A 25,231-nucleotide genomic window follows, 5' to 3' on the forward strand; every position below is an offset into this window, starting at 1 on the left:
CTTGTCATCTGTGCTGGAGCGATATAGCCTCCACCAGGGGCTCCACAGAAGCACAACTGCTGGTGGGGCTGACCCTTGGGAGACAGATTTCTGTACTTCAGACACTTTGATCAGTTCAGAAAACTCTGGATAGTATATATGGCTAACAACGACGTCCACAGCAGTCAACATTTTCAGAACTTTTCCACATGCTCCATTATTACACATTGTGCAAAATATTCTTTAACATGTTCATTTCGTTTGTTAATTCACTAAGTGCTTGCTGAACACTTGCCCATTTTTCCTTTTTTGAAAAATGCAGGATTTTAACTTATCCTTGAGTGCAGTTGAGGAATGAATAAGGTATATGTTTCTATTACACATTATTGCTATTTAAAAAGAAATGTAAGATGATGCTCCTACTTTTTAATACTTATTTTTAATAATCCCATTTTAGTACTTCCTTTCCTACTACTACAAATTGCATATTTTTGTATTTCACTATTTACTGATTAAGAACACTTTAGCTTATTTACTTTAGAAGGAAGACAGTATAAACATGAATGAAATTTTAATGCAGTATGTTGTTTCATTATGAATGAGCAAAATGTAATTATGTTGTTAATTTCATCTAAATAGTAAATGTAGTATTATTGATATGAGGAGAAAGGGCATTAAGTATTCTTTCATGTTAAATGTTTCCATAAAAAAAGTGATACTAGCTGTTAGGTGATTTTTTTAATGCTCATTTGATCCAGAAACACTCTATTCACAAAATTTTTACTTAAAACTACAAAAGAGAAAAAAGCTGAAATATCCATCAACAGTATAATGTAATTCTGGTTGATTCTGAGAGCAGAAGTCAGCCAAGATGAACAAATGAGTCTTGTAATTTTGTATCAGAGATCAAAAAAAATAGCCCTATCAAATGAGGAGGGAGAGGAAATGCCATAGACCTAGGGGAAAAGGTTATAATATTAGCTTAGGACTCAGTAAAAGCAATCCACTGATAGCAATTTCCCTTTATCTGACTGACTTGTAGAAAATTTTAACAGATCTTATTAAAATGGACAAAAACTATTTCCTGAAATAACAATAAAAAATATATTGTAATAAATGGTAAGTACTCTACAGCCTAAGCTGCATCTTGTTTTTTTTTCCAAGGAAGCATGATATTTTCTTGAGTATCTCATTAGCCAAGTTTCAATTTAGGACAGTTCCTTGGAAACATAGCAAGATTAGAGTTGGAGGCAGGATGAGATGGGTAATTGTAATCGCCTTTATACAGATAGTACTGCCCTTGGAATGTGAAAAAATCTTCCTGAAGGTTGGTATAAATGAAGGGTTGCAAACAGATTCGAAATCTATACAGACATTAGCTTGGGTCTGCTTAAAGTTCTATGTTGCTGACAATGATTCTGTTATATGATCTTAAGATTTTAAAGAAGAGTGTTCTATGAATTCCAGATCTTTGTCATGGACAAAGAACTCAAGTATTACTCCTTTAAGATTCCTGATTCATTTGTTCCTTGAGAGGTTAGCTAACATTAAGCTAGTGAGTAAAAAAAACAGCAATTCAGTTCTTGTATCTATAGTAAATAGAAATGAGCCTCACTCATTAGAACTCCTCTTTCAAGTCAGGTGGAAAAGGAACCTTTCTTCACAAAGACACCTTAATTTGTCTCCATGAAGTTGAAATAGACAATAATACTGTGGTGAAACATATACTGCAAACTGAAATCATTTAGGCCACAAAATACGCTGCTTTTAATTAGCCAGGATTGTATGAGGACAGTCAACTTTTTCCATTTAACTCTGAATGACTGTCCTACAGTTTATTTATTTTTGCTTGTTATAATGTAAAGGTTTTATATATATATATATATATATATATATATATACACACATATATATACACACACATATATATATATATATTATTATCAGTTGGTTATATATAGAGAGATATTATCAGTTGATATGTTACATTATATGTTACATTATCAGTTGATAATGTAAAGGTTATATATATATATATACACACATATATATGTATATATATATTATGATCAGTTGGTTATATATATAGAGAGAGATATTATCAGTTGATATCTAAAGCAGAACATCTAATCCTACATTTGTTACAATAATATTTTTTCTTAATTCAGGGCATTAAAATATCATGCATCGTTGAGCTTTGCTTACCTATATCTTCTCCCATACCTAAGTATTTTCTGTATGGGTGGCTCTTTATAATAAAATCATATGAGTAAAATGAAACAATTAAACAGCACCAATGATAGACAAACGCATAAAAAAAACCTTTGCAGACTCACTGTGAATTACCACTTGGCTTCCTTTCAGTTTTTGGCATCAAACTTCCATTTAAGGTATACAGCTTTAATCAGGAGGAGAAAGCATTGATGGCAACAAAGCACAAGAAAATAAACACTCCTAATTTGCATACATAATAATAAAGAATAAAAGGAACAAAATGATACTAGGGAGAGATAGGACTTTGTTCTCAAAAAAAAAAAAAGGAGGCACCCCCCCTTTTTTTTAATCAACTGTGGAAGTAGAGGGAAATATCCCAGACTAAAAAGAAGTCATGCTTTCCTGAGATGGCTCCTGGTAGGTTTCTTATAATTTTGCACGTAATGGGAATTGGAGTTGTGCAGAACATTTTAGGAAGCTTTCCACATGGATTTATGAAGTAATGAGCTCACTAGGGATGCAGATAAAAAACTCAACATCAAATAAGAACCAAATTTTGATTAGAAAATTGTTTTCCAACTTGATGTTAAACAGATAAGTATCTCAGGTACTCAAATTTTGTTGTAATGTTACATAGAACTTACAGACTCTCAGTTAAGCAGAAATGAAAGAACCAGATTTCTTAAGTACAGTGAGGAAATCAAGTTGTGAGAAAGCTCAGGAGAGAGCAAGGTTCTTGGCATAATAAAGTGTGTATGCACAACATGTTTATGTGTGTGTGTGTGTGTGTGTGTACATATGTATTTCTGATATAAATAGCAAACTGAATATTGGATTATGAAAAACATGTTACACCTCCTGTTTCCCTTCTCACTAGCTAAGTAGCCATCGGAGAGCCATTCTTTTTGTATCAAATTAGCAGAGTAGTTTAATTATCCAGACCCACTTCCAGTGGGTTTTGTGACAAAATTAAGGCGTGTCAGTCTTAGAAATGAAATTGCCAGTTATTTAACCAGCAAAGACAAGTTTATTTAGGAATAGTAGAGGAACTGTGGTTTGGGACATGCTTGCTATGACAAACCATAGGCAAGTCTGAAGAACAAAGGAGAAGGGCTTGCCTTTGGAGAGGACAAGAGGGATTTGGTTGTTTTGAAGGAAGGGTTATTGGAGGAGAGGAAGAGTTCAGGGTTGCAGCTCCTCATTGGCTGAGTGGTGGTGGTTTTTCTTCTAGGTTATTTCTGGGCAAGGAGAAAATCTTCCTTATCCTCCTAGGGTAAGTAAAGTAAGCTTCTAACTGCTGGGGTATGTGAAGTAGGCTGCAAAAGTGATAGGTGGTGAGAACCCTTGCCTTCATCGCCTCTGACTCCGTTTTGAATTAGGTTGCTTTTGTTCATTTTCACAAGTGCTCATTAATAGCATCCATAAACTTTTCAGAGCATGGAATAGGGTGGGCAAGAATAGACTGAAAGACTTTTGAATTTAAGAACACTGATGCAAGCTCTCCACTGATTCAGGACTTCCTCCCTCTCCTGTCTCTCTTAAGAGACATAAAGTCATGTACTTTGCACAGGCACTGTTTTCAATTCTTTAAGTTTATAGTAATAACTCATTGAGTTCAATACGACCTTATAAGGGCATTACCACAATTCTCCCCATTTGATGGATGAGGAACTGAGGCACTATGAGAGTAATTGCGAAGAGGCTTGGCCATTTAGTGGGAGGAGGTGTTATTCCAATCCAGGCAATCTGGTTCAAGAATCTGTATTTTTAACCAAAATGCTTTTCCACTTTTCTTTGTATTTGTCCCTTTAAAATGAGGTTAAGCGAAGTAAGATGTAAATTAGCGAGAGGGCTGGGAAGGGTTAAGGCTGAAGCACATCCTGGAGCTGAAAAAACAAAAACCAAACTAGCGAGCGAATGCCTGTTAAAAGCCCCCGTAGGAAATTCAATGGGCCTCCTGTTTCTTTAAACTCTCGCTTTCCCTCCGGCGGACACTTTACAAAGCAGCAGCGGCAGCGGGACCACGCTGTCGCGCGCTACCTTCCTCCTCCGGTCTCGCGGGTCTGGGGTCCGAAGGGGTTTTTCGGGGTCAGTAGCAGAACTCACTCGGGTTTGCTTTCCTCACACCCCAACTGCTACAAACGTCCTCCCGGGAATGGCGAACTGTAATTAACCCTTTAGCGCCCAGGGAGACCCCGCCAGCGTCTGGTGTCTGCTGGGTACCGTGCGGGGCGCTAAGACCCTCCGCAGCCCCGCGCGAAGGAGGCCTGGAGGCCAGGTGGGCGAAGGCGCCGCTGGTGTGGCTGCAAAGGGCAAGAGCCGAGTGCAGGATGGCGCCCCGGCGGCGCGGAGGTGCAGCGGGGCGCTGGGCTCCTAGCTCGCTCGCCTTTCTCGCCTTCTCTCCCGACTCTCCGGGCAGTAGGCTGCTGGGGGCGCGCAGGGCTGGAGTTGCCCTCTCACTCCCCCTTGCTTTTCTCCTCCGGCTTAATCTCTCGGCGACTTTACTGCCAGCCCCGAGGAAAGTGCAGCCATTGGACAGGTCGGTGCTAGCTGCTGGTTTCGGGGAGGAAGGTGGGAGAAGCCTGAAGGAGCGGGGGGGAGGGAGGAGGGAGGAGGGAGGAGGGTGCAGCGGCAGATCTGGCAAATTGCAAGCTGCCTTCCCTCCCCAAAGTGTGGAGCAGAAGCGCGGGGGAGCTCGGCGGCGGCGGCGGCGCCTCCTCCGCCACCAAACTCCCGGGGCTCGGCGGGGCTTGTGGCCACCTCCTCCTTAGCCAGGAGGAACCCTTTCCCGATAGGTTTTGGCCTGACTCCCCCGCCCCCCATTTCTTTCTTCTTCCTCTTCCTCCCCCTCCTTCTTTTTCTTTTCTTTTTTTTTTCTTTTTCTTCTCTCTCTCTCTCTCTCTCTTTTTTTTTTTTTCCTGGCTTCGGACCTTAGACTGCTGCAGCCTGAGCCTTCACTGGGCTCAGCTCTTTAGAGCTGCCCATCCCTCTGTCTGCGAGAAAGGACGCGCGCCCTGCGTAGGGCGAAGAAAAGAAGAAAAACTTGTCGGAGGGGTTTCGCCAGCCCACATTAACCCCCTTCCCGCAAACCCAAACCTCCCGCCAGGGCCATCCCAACACTGGGGAAAGTTCCTTGTGAGCCGACAGCCCTCTTGGATTTGGAGGAGGCAGCCGCGCTGGCTGTGGAATTAGATCTATTTTGAACCCAGTGGAGCATATCGCGGGGGCTCGGAAGTCACTGTCTGCGGGCACCCGGGTGGCGCTGCCTGTGCGGAACCGAGAGTTTGCGAGCCCCGGCTGCAAGTGGCCTTTCCTCCCCGCCGTTGGTGTCCTGTGTCTGGGGTGAGGGCTGCGAGTGTTGTGGCAAGTTGCGAAGAGAGACCCGGAGGTCCGGAGAGGACTGCACTCCCCCTCGCTCTCCCTTCCTCTTCCCAGCTCCCGAGTGTGAAATCCCATCGAAATTTACAAAGGCCTCCAGGTTCAGCCAGACCGGTCCGCAGCGCTTGGCCCCAGCGTCCCTATCGTCCCGATTCCCACTCGGAGCCTCCAAGCACCCGGCGCCTGGGAAGGACTGGCGGGGAGGGGGAGGGAGGTCTCGGCGGCGGCATGGCGAGGTTCCCGAGGGCAGACCTGGCCGCTGCAGGAGTTGTGTTACTTTGCCACTTTTTAATGGACCGTTTTCAGTTCACTGAAGGGGAGCCTGGAAACCAAATCAATGGTAAGATGCACTTTAGCTTGTTGATTTTTTTGCGCAACTGAAGATTTCGCTGGCACTCCCCCCTCCATTCTCAACCCACCCCCACCTCATCTGTCTGCCCTTGGGAAAGTTATTGCAATTGCTTTCGGGTAAACTTGGGCTTTCCGAATGGGGAGGAGGGGGTTGGTTAGAGAAGGGGACTGGAGGTTTTCTTGAGGATTTCGGGCTTCCTTCACCTGAGCGACAGGGGGTGGTACTGTCTCCCCAAGTCGCCCAGAGAGGGCTCTGGTGTGTAAGAGCAAACCTTCTGTAGATACCTTTCCCAGAACTGGCATCTCTGGGAAGTCTCCTCTCTGGCTCCTCCTGCTTCTCTGCTGCCGCGATAAACTAAGCGAGTGCGTGATGGGGGCCGTGGGTGGGGGACGTAGTGGCAGCTGGGGATTGCAGGGTTCCCCCCAGCTGTAGAAAATTTCCTGTGGCCGCACCTTTCTACCCCACGCGATCCCCACCTTAGTTCCCTTTCGCAGTCTGGGGTTGAACGGGCTCTGGAAGCGGGGCGGGGTAGGTGCGGCGCGGCGCCGAGGAGGGGAGGAGGTGGCAGAAATGGGGTGGGCGCGCCTCTGGAGACCAATGCCTGCCCCCATTGTCCTCCACCGGCCGTCTTCGCAGACAGGCCTGAACGCGTCCGGGGTTCGTCCAAGTGCCCTGACATTGCCCCCGCGCGGAGACCCGGCCTTCGCATCTACCCTGTGGTGGCTCCGGGTCGTTGCCAGCCAGGTTCGCGTCCAGCCGGGAGCCGCGCCCCCGGGGCCAGCGCGGAGCCGGCGTAGCAACACCCCTCCCGCGACCCGCTGGCTCTTGCAGGCTGGGAGCTAAGCCGGGGTTTCAGGTGCCTCCCGCGACCCTGCCCTCTGAGAACTGGGTGCCTGCTCACCCTTTCTGCCCCTCAGGAAGAAGGTGAAGAAGCAGGCAGAGAGAACCTTGGCAGAAATTTGTGAACTCAGGTTAGACTTGGGAGAGGAGGTGAAATGAACAAAATACACTTGGAGAAAAAAAGAAAACACAAACTTTCTGATGAGCGTAATCAAGATTTTGTTTTGTTTTAATTCTGAAGTCTGGGGTAGTGGTGGTGGTGGTGGTAAGTGATTCCTCAGAAAGTATACATGTGTCGGCAAATGTCAAGCATGAAAGTCGCAGAAGGAAGCTTACCGAGGTCACCTGGGGATTCCAAGTGAGGTGAATCTTGGAGAAAGTCCTTGAATGAAATTCACCAATCTGAGACCTAGAAATCAGCTAAAAACACTGTCTCTGCCCCTGGTGTAAATTCTTATAGAGAACGCACAGATTCTGACTCTGCGCTCCAATTTATGATTGGAAGGGTGTGTGGGATGGGAGGAGGGGGCAACATGATGACAACGCTTTTAAAACTGTGAAACACTTTAAAACCCCAATTTTCTTGATGTTGATTTGTCTTGGTCACATATAGTTTTGTTCTGCATAGATGGACATAGCTTGTTCTTTACTAGGTATGTCAGTAGATTATCTTGTTTGTCTGATACATTTCATTGGTTGAAAAAAAAAAACACTAAGACTTTTTTACCCTATGATATTGATATGGTATGGCCACATTCATGAAATAAGTAAATGCTTAAAGAAAACAATTCATCCCAAAGGAGGTTAGAGAGACGTGTATGCCAAAATGGATTCCAAAGTTGTTTATTTGAAATTTCTGTAAATAATGCATTTACAGAAGGAAAAAAAAGATCAGCAGATGTTTATTTTTTCCGAACTTCTTTCATTAATGGTATGTTACTGAGAAAAGAATATGTATACATTTCTAAGTTATCAAATTGAGGATGAGTGAACATTCACTCTGCAATTGGCCAGATAATTAAAAGCTGTGGGGATTACAAAATACCTAAATTGCCCAACATAAATGTACAGGTATTATAAACTAATTATAAACTAGTACCTGTGGTGGAAAATTACTCTAGAAACCCATATTTTTATAGGATTGAGTAAAAAATGAATAGTTTTAAATTTCTTGGTAAGTGTTTTGGAGATTTATTGCAAACTGAAGTAGCTTCTTTACTGGATATCAGTCTACATACAGTTTTTGAGTAATCTTGGAGTTAAATGGTTACATTTTCTTTCCTATAAATACAATATAGCAATGAAATAGAAGAAAAAATAATTTCCTTTGTAAACATGCTAAAATATCACTATGGGAAAAATTTTAAAGAGCCCAACAGTCTTGAAATTTGCCATGTAGCAATCAGGATTTTTATCACAGACATTTTGACACAGGAGAAAAAAATCTGATTTCATAACAGGGACATTTAATTATGTATTACTTTAGAAAATGCTGCAGTTGATTTTATTGCCACCAGAGGGCAGAGGAACTGCTAATTTCTCCTATTCCCATTCTTTCCCAAATCTCTCAGATTAATGATCTTCAATACTTTGTTTTTCCTATGCTCAGTATGTTTTGGACATTTCAGCTTACCACACGTAAATGAGTGGCAATTTATAATAATTAGTTTTTATTTCCCATGTTCATTGAAATTAACTTTTCATTCAACATTTATATAGCACCTTCTACATGTGAAGATCTGTACTTAAAAAATTTTTTTTAATGTTTATTTACTTTTGAGAGACAGAGAGAGACAGAGCATGAGTGGGGGAGGGGTAGAGAGAGAGGGAGACACAGAATCTGAAGCAGGCTCCACGCTCTGAGCTGTCAGCACAGAGCCCAATGCTGAGCTCAAACCCACGAATGGCGAGATCATGACCTGAGCCGAGGTCAGACACAACCAACTGAGCCACCCAGGCACCCCATAAAGATCTATACTTTGAATACATTGTTGTGGTGTATTTGTACAGTGGAAAAATTCAAATACCTTCTTTTGTATCAATGCTGGAGGTTTCTAGCAAATTATTGTGGAATTCTCAACAACATAGCTTTCAAATCTCTCTCTTACAGTGAAAAGCTCATTATGTAATGAATTTATCTTTAGGATTGAATGTAATCTACACATAGATGAAAAGTATATGCCATATTAAATAGTTTTTATCAACACCAATATTTAGAGAAAAATAAACTTAGAATAGTTCTAAATTCTAGAAATCGGAAATCTTCTTTGTATTGTTATACATTTGTTCCTATATCCTATAGTGAAAAACAGTTTATTAACTGTGTCAAAGGAGAAAGATGTGTTAATGTCTTGAAGATTTCTAAAATATAAATAGGGAAAAAAGGCCTAAAATTATGGAGTTATTTTGGCCTGGTTATTACTCTTAAATGTGACTTAATGCAACAAGGAAGTTCAATACCACTATATAGAGAGCAAAAATAGTTTAGGACTCCAGGGAACTTTTGCTATTTAAACTTTCTAATATTGCTATGTACTGGAGGGAAATAGTTTATTTTTAGCAGGTCATTTACATTTATTTTAGTTGTTTCTCTAGTGGGATATTTTTCTATTATTTTCTGCTTTCATTGGAGTTAAAAGACTTAGTTTGAAATGTTACTAACTTGTGGAGTTTGGTATGAGAGTATCTCTGTTGAGACATACTGTCATTAGTATAAATTTTCTGTTTGCATATATACTGGAAGAGAAAATTATAACAGAAGGTTAATCAAGTGAATATCCTCTATAAAGTAGACCTGGGTCAGATTAATGAACAAATGGTAGGTTGACTTTTATTTTATTTTATTTTATTTTATTTTATTTTATTTTGGGACGGGGAGGGGTAGAGAGAATGGGAGAGAGAGAATCCCAAGCAGGCTCCTCACTATTAGGGCAGAGACTGATGCGGGGCTCAAACTCACAAAGTGCAAGATCATGACTTGAGCCAAAATCAAGAGTTGACACTTAACCGACTGAGCCAACCCAAGAGCTCTAGGTTGATTTTTATTTTTTTTTATTTTTTATTTTTTTTAATTTTTTTTAACGTTTTATTTATTTTTGAGACAGAGAGAGACAGAGCATGAATGGGGGAGGGGCAGAGAGAGGGGGAGACACAGAATGGAAGCAGGCTCCAGGCTCTGAGCCATCAGCCCAGAGCCCGACGCGGGGCTCAAACTCACGGACCGCGAGATCATGACCTGAGCTGAAGTCGGACGCTCAACCGACTGAGCCACCCAGGCGCTCCTCTAGGTTTATTTTTAATAAATCAGTGACTTGTGTTTCCATACAAAATTTTTTAAAACACAAAATGTGAGAGTTTTTTTTTTCTTTTAGAGAACAGATACAAATTGAAGCCTAAGGATGAATAAGATTTTTAGTTCATGGATGTCTGCACAGAGATTTGAAGTTATTATAAGTAGGACAGTTTATGCATTTGTTAAGTTTGATCTTCAGAAACAGATTTTTATCAAGTAGAAAGTACTTGAGTAAAACTTAGTAACCGAAGATACTAATTTGCTCCAAACAGGCTTCTTCTCTGCCTGCAGAGAAGTAGACAACGTGGATTCTTTTCAATTAGTTTTGTCCCTGTTTTTTTTGCTTCCTAAAAGATATTTCCTGTTGTAGAAGCGGAATATTTATGAAGATTAGTGAGTTGATCAGCAGCTGTGATCATGAGATCTGAAGTCTTGAGCGGTTTCCTACCACATTAAATACTGTCTCTTCACCATGGCCTCCAAGATCATTATCATGTGGCCTGGACCTACTGTTTCAGCTCTCCCTTCCCACCCCGTTTCTGAACACTCTCACCAGTTGAGGCTCCTTGATCTCCCCTGAGTAGGTGCTGTGTTATTACCTCTTTTCCTTTCCTCCTTCACCTTCTTCCCTCCTGCGTCTCCATTGGTCCATCTGCTTTTTCTTACAGGCTTTTATCTCAAGTGACACATTTCACAAAAGGATGTGCCATCTCAGAACCCTCGGGAACTTCTGTACCTTTTTAAAGGCACTCGTTTGTTTGAATCTGCTTGATATTGGAAGAGTTGTTTCCCTCCATTCCATTTCTGTATCTCTTTCATATACTTTCTTACACCATAGATCGTGTTCTGTAGGGTCATGGTCCGTTCGCTTCTGGATCCCCCAAGGCATCTCCCACACAGGCATGCAATAAATAGCTGTTGAACTGGCCGGACTGAATGGAATGGTAGCTCAAGCTGGACTGTTGGTTTGAATGTCACCTTGGGAGACTTCTGAAAAGTACTTGTTTTCCCTGTTTATGACTTTTTCCACCAATAAGTTGGAAATGAATATACAGACAGGTTTTGCAGAACTGATTGTTTAAAACAAGAGAGTAGGATCCAGGGGTCTGCTGAACTGTCATAATGCTTGTGGTGGATACTATTTACCTTAAACCTTCTATTAAGGTTTTTACCTCACTAAGGTTTTTTTTACTTTTAAAAAGTTTATTCTGTCACTCAATTATACTTCTGGTTTCTGAATGAATTTTTACTCATGTTCTTAACCTAACACCTTTAAATACAATACGTGCGTTTGTGTATATGTGTGCACATATGTGTGCATATATATATGAAAATGTATATGCCTATATGTACATATAGACATATAATGGTGATGTATTTTTGGCAGAGGTGAACACTATTAAATAATTTAACAGTTTTAGTTCGTTGTGAAATTACTCTTGAATTGTGCTCAGGCCTCATGCCATTAACCTACACTGAAGGAGGCCTTTGAAAAAAACAAAGTAAAAATAAATTAATTAAAAAACTAAAAATAAATAAATAAGAAAATAAATAAATAAAGTGATCTTATAAAACGTGTTATGGTGGTGTTGGTGGCACCATGCAGTGCATTTTGCAGTGTCTGCTCCCCCAGTAGGTGAGGGCAGTGAGAGAGAGAGAGAGAGAGAGAGAGGGAGAGAGAAAAGGAGAGAAATCTTGTATCTTAATAACAGATAGAGTTGTTCTTCTGAATCAGGTTGTTTCTATTTTCTGGACATGATGCATAGTGACCAGATGCATTACCTTTTAAAATCTGGTTTCCTGAAAGCTCAGAGCACAATTTGTAGCTTCCCTCCAACAAGTATATATACTTTCTGGACTTCAATTTTTGTGGACTAGTTTACCATCTTGTCTTTCATACTCCTTTTTTAAAAATAATATTTATTTATTTATTTATTTATTTTGAGAGAGGGAAAGAGAGAGAGAGCGTGCGAGCCCATGTGTGGGGGGGGGGGGCAGAGAGAGGGAGAGAGAGAGAGAGAGAGAGAGAGAGAGAGAGAGAGAGAGAGAGGCTCAGCCCTGTCAGCACAGAGCCCAACATGGGGCTCAAACTGTGAGATCATGACCTGAGCCGAAATCAACAGTCAGACGCTTAACTGACTGCGCCACCCAGGCGACCCGTTCTCTTTCCTACCCTTCTTTATTTTTGTCCAACTTTACTCACTTAAAATCTTGTCTTGTCTCTGTTTCAGAGATGGGAAATAAGTAAATAAAAAGTAATCACCGCAGTATGTAAAGCTGTATATTACTAAGTTGCTTTTCAGCTTTCTTTTAATCTGACTAATTCCAGGCCTCTGCCTTTATCCCAAGCACATTTTCTCAAAGCTTTAATTGTCTCTTTACAGTACTGCGCTCTGAGAAGTCTTTCTTCTTCACTAGGGTTCGCACGGGATGTCTTCCCTCACTATCCTCCAGACAATGATTCTGTTCAACTGAGGAAGTTCCTGAAGAATGACAGACTAAGTAGTGATGCTTTTATTAAGCCAGTTTCTCCCCCTCTTTCTTGTGTCACGTATTGCCTGGTCAAATTAGCACAATAATATCTGAGGAAAGAACAGAATATAAAATATTCTACATTATGTGGTACCCGGACTTTGAACTCATTTTGTATTTGTTCTTTGGCAGGTTCTTATTTGCCCTCGTGAATTAAACAGGTGGTGAGATAGAGCGTGATGGTACAGATTTGGGTATTTAAATAGAATCTGAGCTCTCCTCAGGGACCTGTTTGGAATTAGTATAGCCTGTTAAAGACTGCAGATCTGAATATGCAGTTGGACTGTGTGGCCTTCTTTGAAATCTAGATTTGTAATCCCTTCCTCCGGAGGTCATCCAAACAGATGCTAGCACGGGTAGCTCTCCTCTTCTAAATTAAAATCGGGCGATAGTCACTGCTTCTGCTTCAGATGTTAGAGTAGAGAACGGCCTGTGGCTTTGCTGAGAGGATTGCAGGATGACTTCCGTTTTACTTTTCTGGAGTCTTTTTGCTGAGTTCCTCCCTCTCCTCTCCTATTATTTTTCACTAATTAATTGGAAAATTTTCCTAGAATTCATATTGCTCAAGGTCTCATCCCGTAGGTAAGGTGCTTAGCTCACCAAGGCTTTGGGAATACAGAAAGAATGTCAAGAATTTGCCCTGTGGATAAACTGCATAAAAATCAGAATATTTAAAAGTCAATTTTCTACATACTCCCTGGAGTGGTCAGTGATAGGAGAAGTGTAAATAAAGCTGGCATCTTTTCTTTAAGCATGAGGCTTGGTAAGTACATCCTTATTTATTTCCATAAGGATGATGTTTTCTTTGGTCCACTTGGAATCTGGAGTATTCAGCAGGCACTGATGTTTTTTTAGGTAGTAGTTTTTGAGTTAACACAGTTGTTAATTTTGTACATGGATCTGGTGGTAACGTTAGCTCCCGACTTTTTCTCTCTGAAACCATAATCCGAACATCCAATAAAATGATGATTTCCCTAAACCCTAAAAGAGAAGCAAGATAGAGGCAGAACTTGTCACTTTAGAATATGAAATTCACAAATAATCATGATTTTCAAGATGTGAAATGGTCTTCTAGGGTGTATTTCTATTATGCATATTTGCTTAATTCTCTCCCGAAACAGACCGTAGCTGGCACTGACACAACAAATCTGATTACTTAACTGGTAAGTTGTTCATTTGTTTGGTCAAAAGAGCCCACTGACCTTACTGCAGGCGCAGGGGGAGCCAGTCCAGTATTGTGCTTGACTTCTTTCGGCTGCACTGTCCCCCTCCTCCTTCTGCTGTCCGTTTCCTTCAGTACATCTCTGAAAGCTGCACTGTGAGATATTCATGGAAAAATGTATGGGAAATGACTTTTGGTATACTGAATCATATTCTTACTGCGTGTGGATTCTTACTCTTTAAAGGAATCCTGTCCTGGGGCGCCTGGGTGGCTCAGTTGGTTGAGCACCGAGTTTGGCTCAGGTCATGATCTCACAGTCCATGAGTTCAAGCCCCATGTCAGGCTCTGTGCTGACAGCTCGGAGCCTGGAGCCTGCTTCAGATCCTGTGTCTCCCTCTCTCTCTGCCTCTCCCCAACTGGTGCTCTGTCTCCCTCTGTCTCAAAAATAAACATTAAAAAATAAAATAAAATAAACATTAAAAAATTAAAAACAAATAAAGGAATCCTGCCCTGAGCTTTTGATTAAAAAGAAAATCAACCTCTTAATTATTTTGCTATTCCATAGTTTTATGTTTAAAATTAAAGTATACTGTATATACGTACTTGAACTATGAAAAACTAAAAAACAAAAACTGAATGATGAAACATAACAGTATGTATTTGCATTTTTGTTCTTTGGTTCTTGTTTGTTAGGAGTGGGACTAGAGTCATTTGAAGTTATTTGTTCACACAATAAAAGTTTAAAGAGTATTTTAATACCGATTTGAAAACTCTGGATGCCCTGTAAAAATAGAGTTGACTTTTTTGGGGCACCTGGGTGGCTCAGTCGGTTGTGTCCGGCTTCAGCTCAGGTCATGATCTTGCCCTCCATGAGCTGGAGCCCTGTGCCAGCTCCGTGCTGACAGCTGAGTGCCTAGAGCCTGCTTCGGATTCTGTGTCTCCCTCTCTCTCTGCCCCTCCCCCACTCAATTCTCTTGGTGTCTCTCAAAAATAAATAAATAAATGTTAAAAAAATTAAAAAAAATAAAGTTGACTTTTGTTTTAAAAAATATCATTTCATATTAGTTTGAAAGCATTCTCGCTGTATTTACAAAGATACTGCTTCATGTTTTATTTTCATAGCTTATTGAACATCATAGGATATCATATCTTGGGTGATGTATATTTGTATCTGTTTTGATTTATAACTTGTGTTTTAAAGTTTTACATAGTTTTAAAAATGTCTTTTATTCAGATTAAATTTCTTTAATTCAAATTAAATGAATTTTATGAAAGCATTTCATTTGACATGAAGTATGTGTTAAAATAGTTCCTATATCAGAATATTGTGGTAACATCTGTTAATACTGCAAGACTTGCAAAAATACTGATGAATGTGTTGTAAAAAAATTTTGGTTGAGGCTGAATTGTGTAATAAGTCATCACTTTGATATAATAATAATAATAACATCATCACTTGCTGTTTTGTACACATGCATTTGTGTTGGTCCTGATTTTTCCATAATTGATTTATCCAGTCTTCCAGCTATTTCCCCACCATTGATTTGTCCATCTTCCATCAATCAGTGCAGGCGATCAATCAGAGAAATTTTGAGCAAGCCTGCTACCCATATCCTTACATACATCTGTCTTCATGTTCATATGCAGGGGTTACTCAGCTTATACTTAAAGATATAATTCATGGGTTATTTGGCTTACGTATGTTGTACTATGAAAGATAGTGCCTAGGACAAGCCCTCCTAGACCGTCCAAAATTAAGTACTTCAAAGATGAAGGCTGGGAGGGGGGGACCCCTGATAATTATCTCTGTGTGGATATCGCAGGATGTTAATTACTTTAGCTTTATAATAAGTACATCTGGCTGGGCCAACCTGTCCTTCTTGTTTTTGATCTTCAGAAGTGTCATGGGTATTCTAGAAGACTCTTGGCATTTCCACTATCTATTTGGAATAAACTTTTCAGTTTTCACTAAATCCTCTGTTGGACTTTGTTTGAAATCACATTAAATCTCAGTCATTTAGTAAAGATTTCGATTTCTAAACAACTTGGAGACGATGTAATTTCTTTACTACAACACGTAAAAGCCAGAACAAGTACCCTGGAACCTCCTAACGAATTGTTAATAGTGACTATTTGGCAGTGATCTTTTTTAGTTGAAACAATGTCCTTAGATGGAGGGCTAGTGCTGTTTTCCTGATCGCATCATGAAGCTAATGGTACATTCTAATTGTTTCTTAGGAAATCCAGGTAGAAACCATAGGTTAATTGAAATAAAGAGTTCAACTGAGGGAAAGAATGTTAATTCCTAACTTCTTGGAAACTACTACAAACGAGGGGCAAGCACTAGGCAAATAACTGTGACATTGTCACAGTGTCCCTTTCAGTAACCCATCTCTAGACCAGCAGAGCAGTTACAGGGAAGACTGTAGGTTTGCTGCTTCCTAAGAAACAGCTCTGATGAGAATGGTAAAAGCCCCTGCATTTAGGGTACTCCTTAATGTTTGCTCTTTAGCTAATTAATATCAATTTCATGGGAGATTTACATCGAAAGAAAGTGCACTTTACAAATTACTACCATTTAAAGATAATAGATTTATGATTTTATTTAGACTACAGACGTTTATAAATTAAGTGGTTACAATTTGCTGGAGTTGAAAATCCTAACCGCATCTCTACCTCAGCACAGTTTAAAACTGGCTGTTGCTCTGCACTCATGCGTACTGGGGTGGATATTTGTTAATCAGGAGTCAACTGACAAGGCAGGCAGTCTGTTTTATTTCTTTGTTATTTAGCCTTCATTATCTTTTTAACATCTGTTGTTCATTTTAGATATTTTTAAAAACAAGCAATGATTCAAAGTCATCCTGCAGATTATAGTCTCATTGTCTGGACATTGCAAAACAGCTTGATGCAGGAAGTCAGACTTGTGCAATGTCAGTTTTCTCCAACTGTTTTTACGAGAGTGGTTTGTAAACTAGGCACAGCCAATAAGAAGCGAATTTTTCTAAAACTAAGCACTGATGTCTGACTCCAGACTGCCTTTCTCCATTCCCTAGTTCCATTATTCTGGCTCCGGCAGGCCACCATTTTTCCTAGCCTACTTTACTTCAACAGCTTCACTCCTTGCCTCCAAAATTGTCCTGCTGGAATCCATTCTTCATTCCACAGCCTGAAAGCTCTTTCTAAAATGCAAATCTGGCTATGCCACTCCTCTGTTGAAAATGCTTTCCTGCCTTCCTACTGCTCTCACACCAGAGGCAAGGCCTTCGATAATTTTGTCCTGGCTTCCCTCCCTGGGTTCAAATTTATCACTTCCTGCCTCCTGCTCACCAATTTCCCAACGCTCTATCCCCTCGGGAAATTGCACATGCCTTTCCTTCTTGGAGCACACTTTCCTCCTCCCCTTGGCTATTTGCCCTGCAGGTCTCGTATTGGATTTGATTTTTGGCACATCGAATAATTTTCTTTTAGTGTTTGTTTGCCAGCTCCTAGTTTGAGACAAATGCTTCACCAAAGTGCACTCTACACGTCCTCGTGATATCACTTATCATCAATAGTGTGGTCCTGTCTGCATTTGACTGTAAGCTGCCCGAGGTGAAAGGCCATATGTGACTGATCACCATCGAATCACTAGCTCCAAGAATAGGAAGTCGTCCTTGAAAATTTGTTCAACAAAAGAATCTTGTTAGTGTTCCACTTATAGGATATACTGTATTTGTTTGGATTTATTACTCGGGCAAAGAATTTTGTTCCTACCTTGTTTCTCCATATTTCTTTGGGAAGAATTTCTAAATCATAATTTAACATGCCTCAGATTTACATATCAATGAGTAAAATATGTACAAGCCAGAGATTGAGTGACTTCAGCATAAAGGAACTTATGCATTTATGAAGAATTGAGAGTTCGTTTACAAATGATAGTGTAGGGATGATCAAGTCATTTATTAAGCTAGGGAGAACAGATACTTTAATGATGATACTTTTAGTTAATTATACTTATTAATTAATACTTTATTTATAAACCAGCAACTTGATTTTTTTTTGAAAAAAATATTAAAACTGGTTCATTTGCCTTTCTGGAGGGAATCCCATACTTTAAAAGAAACATATGGTTAAACAATGAATGAAATCAAAATTAGAGATTGAACCATGAAATTTGCATAAACAGCTTTCCAGCTATCTCAAAGCTGAAGATGCAAAGTAGGAAATACTCTCTAAGATTAGATATTTGAAAGATTTCCAGATACAAATCACTGGGCAGCCTTTTAAATATTTTTTCAACAAGAGGGTCTACGATATCTCTTAATTCTGGACTCAGTAATGTGAGTTAACTCCTTTCAAGTTTCCAAATGGGATCCACTTGGTGAAGTTTACATCGGTTTTGGTCAGCATCCTTTGTGTTCTCTATAAGTTATATTTGCTATTCTCCAGGCACATTTTCATTACCTTTGTCTATTTTATTTTTTTTCTAGAAACATGTCCAAAGTTCTTTCTGTATTCCATACTAGTTTTATGGTGTGGACAACCGATATTTTCTGCTCAATGTCTCTTTCCCCGTTCTACTGGAAAGCACCTTACCATCATTTAGGAATGTCCTCTCTGACTCTTCTGGGGTTCTCCTTGGAGCTTCTATCATAGGTGTCTTGCTCCCCCAAGACAGTTCATCACCTGTTCAGGTGAGTACTCATTGTACCCATGTGTCATGGACATCAAGTCAGTCAACCTTCCCTTTTAGTCAAGGGAAAAAGTCAAGGCCTTCAGTAATCTGGTCCTGGCTTACCTCTCCAGGTTCATGTTGATCACTTCTGTTTTAGTTTCTGTTTTGTTTTTAAACACCCCTGGGCGTTGCTGCATTGGGAAGATAAAAGTCTAAAGCCATGTGTAGGCAGTCTTAGATTTCCCAATAGCATGAACCAGAAAATCCCACTTTTTGAGTTGAAGTTGATTACTTGCCCCTGAAAAGTGTTAGTAAATACGTATTTTTAAAAATTATGTTGCTATTTGAATAGTTATTTGATGGGTGACTATTTCTCCCACTAAACTGTAAACTCCGTGAGGGTTGGAACCATGCTTTCCTTTCCTTTTTTTTTTTTCTTGGCAATCTCATATTGCTTGGTGTATCATAGAAGGCACTCAAGACATATGTGTTAAATGAATTTTCAACATAAGCTCATTTGGTGGAGTGCTATCTCAGTAACTATTAAAAATAATTCAAATCTCAGACATCAGGTGGAAGGTTGTGACTGTAATAGCTTCTTCAAGTTGGTTTTCTCAGGTAATATTTTGTTCCTCTCTCATTTTGCACATTAAATTCTCTTACCTGGATCTTATTTTTGTAATCTTTCTGTGTTTTATTTTGTGTCTTTCATTTGCCCTGTACTTATTATTTTATTTTGTTGTGGATGTAGATAAACTTTCCAGGCAATAGAAAAGAGGAAGCCTTAACTCTTTAATGGGTGACACATCATAGCTTTTGTTAGTCCATTAATCTGTACCTAGAATTAAGAGGCAAAAAAAGAAAAACAAAACAAAACAAAACAAAAACGTTAAGTAGGCAATAGCTGATCTACAGCCAATACTTATTTAATTTTTACTTAATACTTTTTTATTGGGATTTTCCAGACCATTAAGAATTTTGAAATATGGGGCGCCTGGGTGGCTCAGTCAGTTCGGCGTCCGACTTTGGCTCAGGTCATGATCTCACGGTCCATGAGTTCAAGCCCTGCATCAGGCTCTGGGCTGACAGCTCAGAGCCTGGAGCCTGTTTCGGATTCTGTGTCTCCCTCTCTCTCTGACCCTCCCTTGCTCATGCCCTGTCTCTCTCTGTCTCAAAAATAAATAAATGTTAAAAAAAAAAATTAAAAAAAAAGAATTTTGAAATAAAACAAAAAGAGTAAAACTACATTTCAGACATAGCACTCAGTGCATGGTAGGTTTTCAATTTAAATATTCTTGCCTAACTTATTGAGTAGAGCCCACTAATATCTGCTTTACTTCTAATGAAGGCATTGACTCATTCATCCACTCATTCAGCCAATAAGTAATCAATAATTTTTTTAATGGGTGGGAGGATTATATTGATGCCTCTGGTGAAAGTAAAATAGGCTCTCTTATATGTTAATTGGAAACCTAGCCCTTCTAAATCATATTCTTTATACCTAAGTTGGGGACCACCATATCCCCACTTAAGTGTGATGTGTGCTTAAAATGTATGACATTTTCATAGGACGATTTGAAATCTCTTTATAAAGTTCATATCACCTAATTTTCAGATTAGTTCAGCTGTTCTTCCAATGGGAAAATTTCAGTTGGAGGATGTTTTTCATTCAATCAATTTAATTTCATAGTTCACTGTTTTAGGTAAAAATAAAACATGGCTTCTATACTTCAGGAAGGTGATCTGCAGGGGAAGACGAGCACACACATAGCATGAGTCTTGTGGGATGACTGTGATAGGCATGAGCGTAACAAGGGGACAAACCAGTGCCTGATCTACACTGGAGCAGCAAAGCCAGAGGAGGGCTCGCAGGATGGAGGTGGGGGACAGGCTCTGGGAAAGACATCATTCCCTTGCCTTTTAGTTCTTGGAGGATGCTTCTGATGCCAGGAAAGCTTTGGTCCAAACCATGGCTTTGCCATTTATCAGTTGGATGACTCTGTACAAGAATATTAACCGTTGAAACCTCCTTTCTTCATTTGTAATAAGGGAATAAAATTAGCCGTCTACTCCAGTCATAATGACTGGTGAAAAATTTCTGTTCTCTAATGGTTTGGTAAGGTTACCATAGAAATATAAAGAAGTATGGAAGCAGTAAATTGAGAGACGAATGTAAACAAGAGTAAAAAAAGGAAGGCAGAGCGAGGCAAGAATTCTCTGCAGCATGGTGAGCAGCCTGAGGAGGCTTTCATTAATAGTTTTAAAATATTAATTATTGGGGTACCCATGTTTCACACTGCCAGAGATAATATCATATCATCTTTGGTTTAGTAACCATCACGGGCATTACTACTGATGCAGGTTTATGAAAAAATACAGCCAGTTAGCATTTTTGACGGCCGTGTGAACATTAAATGGCACACAGGCTGCACCTCCGACAGGCTTCGACTTGCATGACTAGGTTTTGGAATGCAAAGCATTGCTATTTTTCAGAAGCCTCCCCCTCACTCCATGATAGCCTAGGGCACGATTTGGATTTGAAGAACATTATTCCAATAAAACATGCATTAAAAGAACACTCAAAGAATTTATTTTTAACAAACTTATGTTGTGTAAAATGAGACGAAGCTCCCCAAAACAGTTTTCCCTTCTGGGCCTGGCCTGAGGACACAAAACAAAATTCTGCTGTGTCATCTACACCGACACAAGAAAACAATACTTTGACCTCATTCATATACTTGCTTCTAGGAATAAATAAGCTGCTATATGAGATTACACAATTCCCTTGGACGACAAGTTAACTTTTTTGCATGATGACGTTCTGTTTATAGAGAGGCCCCAAATGCTACCTGTGTCTTAGTGAATTTATCTGAAAAAGTAAGCAATAGATGTGTAAGAGCAAGACAGCTACTCTAAGATTTCATCAGTGAATGGGAGATAAGAAATGTCCAAAGAAGAAATGAATGGAAGTCTTTAAAAATCTATGGGGCGCCTGGGTGGCGCAGTCGGTTGAGCGTCCGACTTCAGCCAGGTCGCGATCTCGCGGTCCGGGAGTTCGAGCCCCGCGTCGGGCTCTGGGCTGATGGCTCAGAGCCTGGAGCCTGTTTCCCATTCTGTGTCTCCCTCTCTCTCTGCCCCTCCCCCGTTCATGCTCTGTCTCTCTCTGTCCCAAAAATGAATAAACGTTGAAAAAAAAAATTTAAAAAAAAAAAAATCTAGAGTCCTCTGAGTATGTCATACTTAGTATTTTTTTTTCTTGCAGCTATACAGAGGTCACTGGTGGTTTAGTTGAGGCCAGGCCTGTGTATATGGGCTATAGAGGTGGCTGCACTCATGGTGTTACTGGAGAGCAATGGAACAACTCTTTGTTCATGTACTACGCCTCCTAAGTTGATGTGTTAGTGGTTGTTAGCTTAGAGTCATGTTTTGTGTTTAGATAGTATATCTTGGGAAATGTCAGTATCCAAAGGAAGGACCATGGTCACCCACATCCTTTCTATTTGCAACCTTCTTAGAACGGGTGTAGTAAAGAGATAGTTACAGTGTTCCTGCTCAGACTAGGACAGACATGGTCCCTGGTTAGACCAAGAACAGCAAGAAGTCACTCAGTGTGTGTGTGTGTGTGCAGGTGTGTGTGTGTGCGTGTGAGTGTGAAGGTGTGTGAAGGTATAGGATTTATCGATGCAGAGCAATAGGAATACCAAAGAGGGGCTGGGAGAGAATAAAGAGAAAGGTAAACCGATGTTCATTTTGTCTCCATATGTGTGTAGTGGATAGTGCTTAGAGTACCATTTTAATACTGTTTTGCCCATTTTTTGCTAATGCTATCAGAAATGAATATTATTTTTTAAGATGTCCCCATTATCCAATTGTATTAATTCCTAAACTAGAAGAAACTGACTTACTCTATCGTTGTCTCAAGATGACAGGACTGAATCAAATTAAAATTAATATGCCAGATGTTGGAGTTGATGGTGAAATTTAGTTCTCAGAAGAGTTATTTGTTTGACGAACATTTACTAGATATATTCTATGTGCCAAACATTGTGCTGTAAAGATAAAAAATAAAGACCTTGCCAGGTAGGGGTTACTGTGCAGTATTGAAAATAGGAAATTAACTATTTGCTAAGAGAATGTGTGTGTGTGTGTGTGTGTGTGTGTGTGCGTGTGTGCGTGTGTGCGTGTGTGTGCACACGCATTTAACAGAGAAAGTTGAGACTAGAGGGTCAAGGAAGACTTCCTGGAGAAGTTTGTTTCAGTCTTGCTTTGAAGTATATGTGAGCACTAGGAGGGTGGAGAAGGTGGGTACCCATTCCAAACAGAGAACAACTTGGAAGCAGAAAACCGTGCACTCTTTGGGTAAATGTGGTTGCCTGTGGGGAAAGGATAATAGCAAGACTAAGAAAGGGCTCATCTACCATAGAAAGATGTTGGTCTCAGTCATGAAAGTGTCAGCTGGCCAGTGACAGACTTTTGTCAGCTGAATAACAGACTCAGGTCTTTTAGAAAGGTCTCTATTGTTGGTATGAAAAGTGTGTAGGAAAGGGCAGACCTGGAGACTGCTGGATTTAGAAACTGCTGGATTAATAAAAATGGAAAGTGAGGAAGGCTTCCAATGAGGGGAGAAGTTTTCAGGTGCGTTAGGGAATAGGAAAATGGGTTCAGCTTTAAACATGTTGAGCGTTGAAATGCTTTGGGGCATCGCGGTAGAGAGATCAGCTCTACCACGTGTAGGTCTTGGATGAGACTAAGATGTTGAATCATCAGTATATAAGTGGTAGTGGAAGCCAGACAAGAAACGTGGAGAAATAGGAGTAGAAGGTGAAGATCACAGTCCTAGAGAGTTGTCTGGGAAGAATAAGTGGAGGAAGGAGCCCAGGGGGGAGCATGAGAAGGGGCAACATGGAGAGGGCGGGGAAGCCAAATCACTGGAATTGGCAAGGAGGGGTCATCTGGGAATTTAGTACGAGTGGTTTGGGTGGGTGAATGGGGGTCAGTTCGTGCCAGATTTCAGTAGGATAAGTGGTAAAGGTGAGTGGAGGAAGTGGGAATACCGACAAAACTAAAATCTTAAAAGAAAACAAAAACAAAAACATGGCTGGGAAAGAAGTGATGGGGAGGAAGTAGCCAGAGGGGAGCACGGGGACAAGGGAGAGTTATTCTAGAGTTGGGGATTTGAGCCTGCCCATAGGTATGAGGGAAGTGGCTGGTAGATAGGCAGGCCGACTGGGAGTAGAAGTGTGCTATAAATATAATATGCTATGTTAGAATTGTTGTCTTTGGTAAGATGATCATAGTTCTTCCAAAATCCAACTTGACTCAAGGACCCCTTTATTATATCACATGTAAGAAGGTTGCTGCTATATCTAATAAAAATTTAATGAAGGCTTAGATGATATCACATCTATGTAACCTCAAGTTGTTAAATCTGTGAAATCTCTCGAATAAGATAAAGACAAAGAGAATTTCGTCTTAAGAAGTAGCAGCAGAAAAAAATGAATGTTTCCTTTATTTTATCAGTTAAGTGTGGGCTATAAGACAGTTGAAGCAAGATAAATAATAGCTAAATAATAATTTAGCTATTAAATAGCTAAATAATACTATTTAATAATAAATAGTATTATAGAAAAGGGTATTTAAAGCAATTTGTTAAGTTTCAGGCATTTTAAAAATTTTAAGCCAACATCATACCCTGAAGGAAAAGGAGTAATGACTTCATTGTTCTTTTAACAATAGGGAGACCAGGAATCAAATGCATAAGGTGAGGAAAGAGGGATGTTCTTTTTCACTGTAATTAATTTTTGTGGCTGTTTTCAAACATTAATTAATTAATGTTTGTGATTGAAACCGTGCTTGGCATATAGCAGGCACTCAATAAATATTTGTGAGCAAATCTAACAGTTATTTGTGTATAAGAAACCGAGGAAGGAAGGGCCAAAAAAATTTTTTTTCATAAAAACTTTGAAACTCCAGGAGACTGGGTGGCTCACTTGGTTGAGCATTGACTCTTGATTTCGGCTCAGGTTATGATCTCACGGTTTGTGAGATCAAGCCCTGCATGGGGCTCTGCACTGACAGTGTGGAGCTTGCTTGAGATCCTCTCCCTCTCTCCGTCTCTGTCCCTCCCCAGCCTGTGTGCACTCTTTCTCTCTCAAAACAAATAAATAAACTTAAAAAAAAAAAAAAACTTTGGAACTCTCTTCTCAGTAAGAAATGCCAAACTCTTATAAAAGAGGTATTTATTTTTGTCCATAATTGCCTTCAAGGTGAGTAGGAGTTTTTATCAACAGTTGCTTTATAAAATTGTTAGAATAGTTTAAAAGGAGTGATTATTATCATCTGTAATATGCTACCCAGCAAGACATTCCTGACCAGTTTGAAGTTAAAAAAAAAAAAAAAATCAGGCTTATGCAAGTTTGAAATTAAAAGAAAGAAATGAGAACAAAAGTTAAAACCAAAAAATCCTTCTTATCTGTAGGCTATCTTTCAGGATAGATTATAAGTTTGTTTTTCTTAGTAATTGGAACATTGTTCCATGTCCTCAGCGTGTGTGTGTGTGTGTGTGTGTGTGTGTGTGTGTGTGTGTGTTTGGAGATGGAGGAAGGGAGATAAGAAATGAATGAATGGGGAAGAAAGTTAAAGATAAAAACGGCACGGTTTAGGTCAAGTTCTGATAATTTAATTATATTTATAGACACACCATAAGGTAGTTAGTTTGTGTTTTCTTAAATTATCTGTCTTTAATTTTGTAATGTATTGCAAAGGCCAAAACAACAAAATGCAGAATTAATGAAAATCGTTTTATAAGACATGCAGAAATGCTAA

At 39.9% G+C, this 25,231-nt stretch overlaps 1 protein-coding gene across 2 annotated transcripts in view; it reads left to right on the top strand.

Annotated features, from left to right (window-relative positions):
- The first annotated feature begins 5,799 nt into the window (after window positions 1-5,799).
- PLXDC2 (plexin domain containing 2) overlaps window positions 5,800-25,231 on the top strand; it is a 455,689-nt gene continuing 436,257 nt past the window's right edge. For both annotated transcript variants that reach the window (XM_043564759.1, XM_043564758.1), the window contains exon 1: window positions 5,800-5,911. In XM_043564759.1, coding sequence (XP_043420694.1) covers window positions 5,800-5,911 — 112 coding nt within the window. The remainder of the gene's footprint in view (window positions 5,912-25,231) is intronic.

The sequence above is a fragment of the Prionailurus bengalensis genome, chromosome B4 (assembly GCF_016509475.1).
Source record: "Prionailurus bengalensis isolate Pbe53 chromosome B4, Fcat_Pben_1.1_paternal_pri, whole genome shotgun sequence".
Classification (NCBI taxonomy): domain Eukaryota; kingdom Metazoa; phylum Chordata; class Mammalia; order Carnivora; family Felidae; genus Prionailurus; species Prionailurus bengalensis.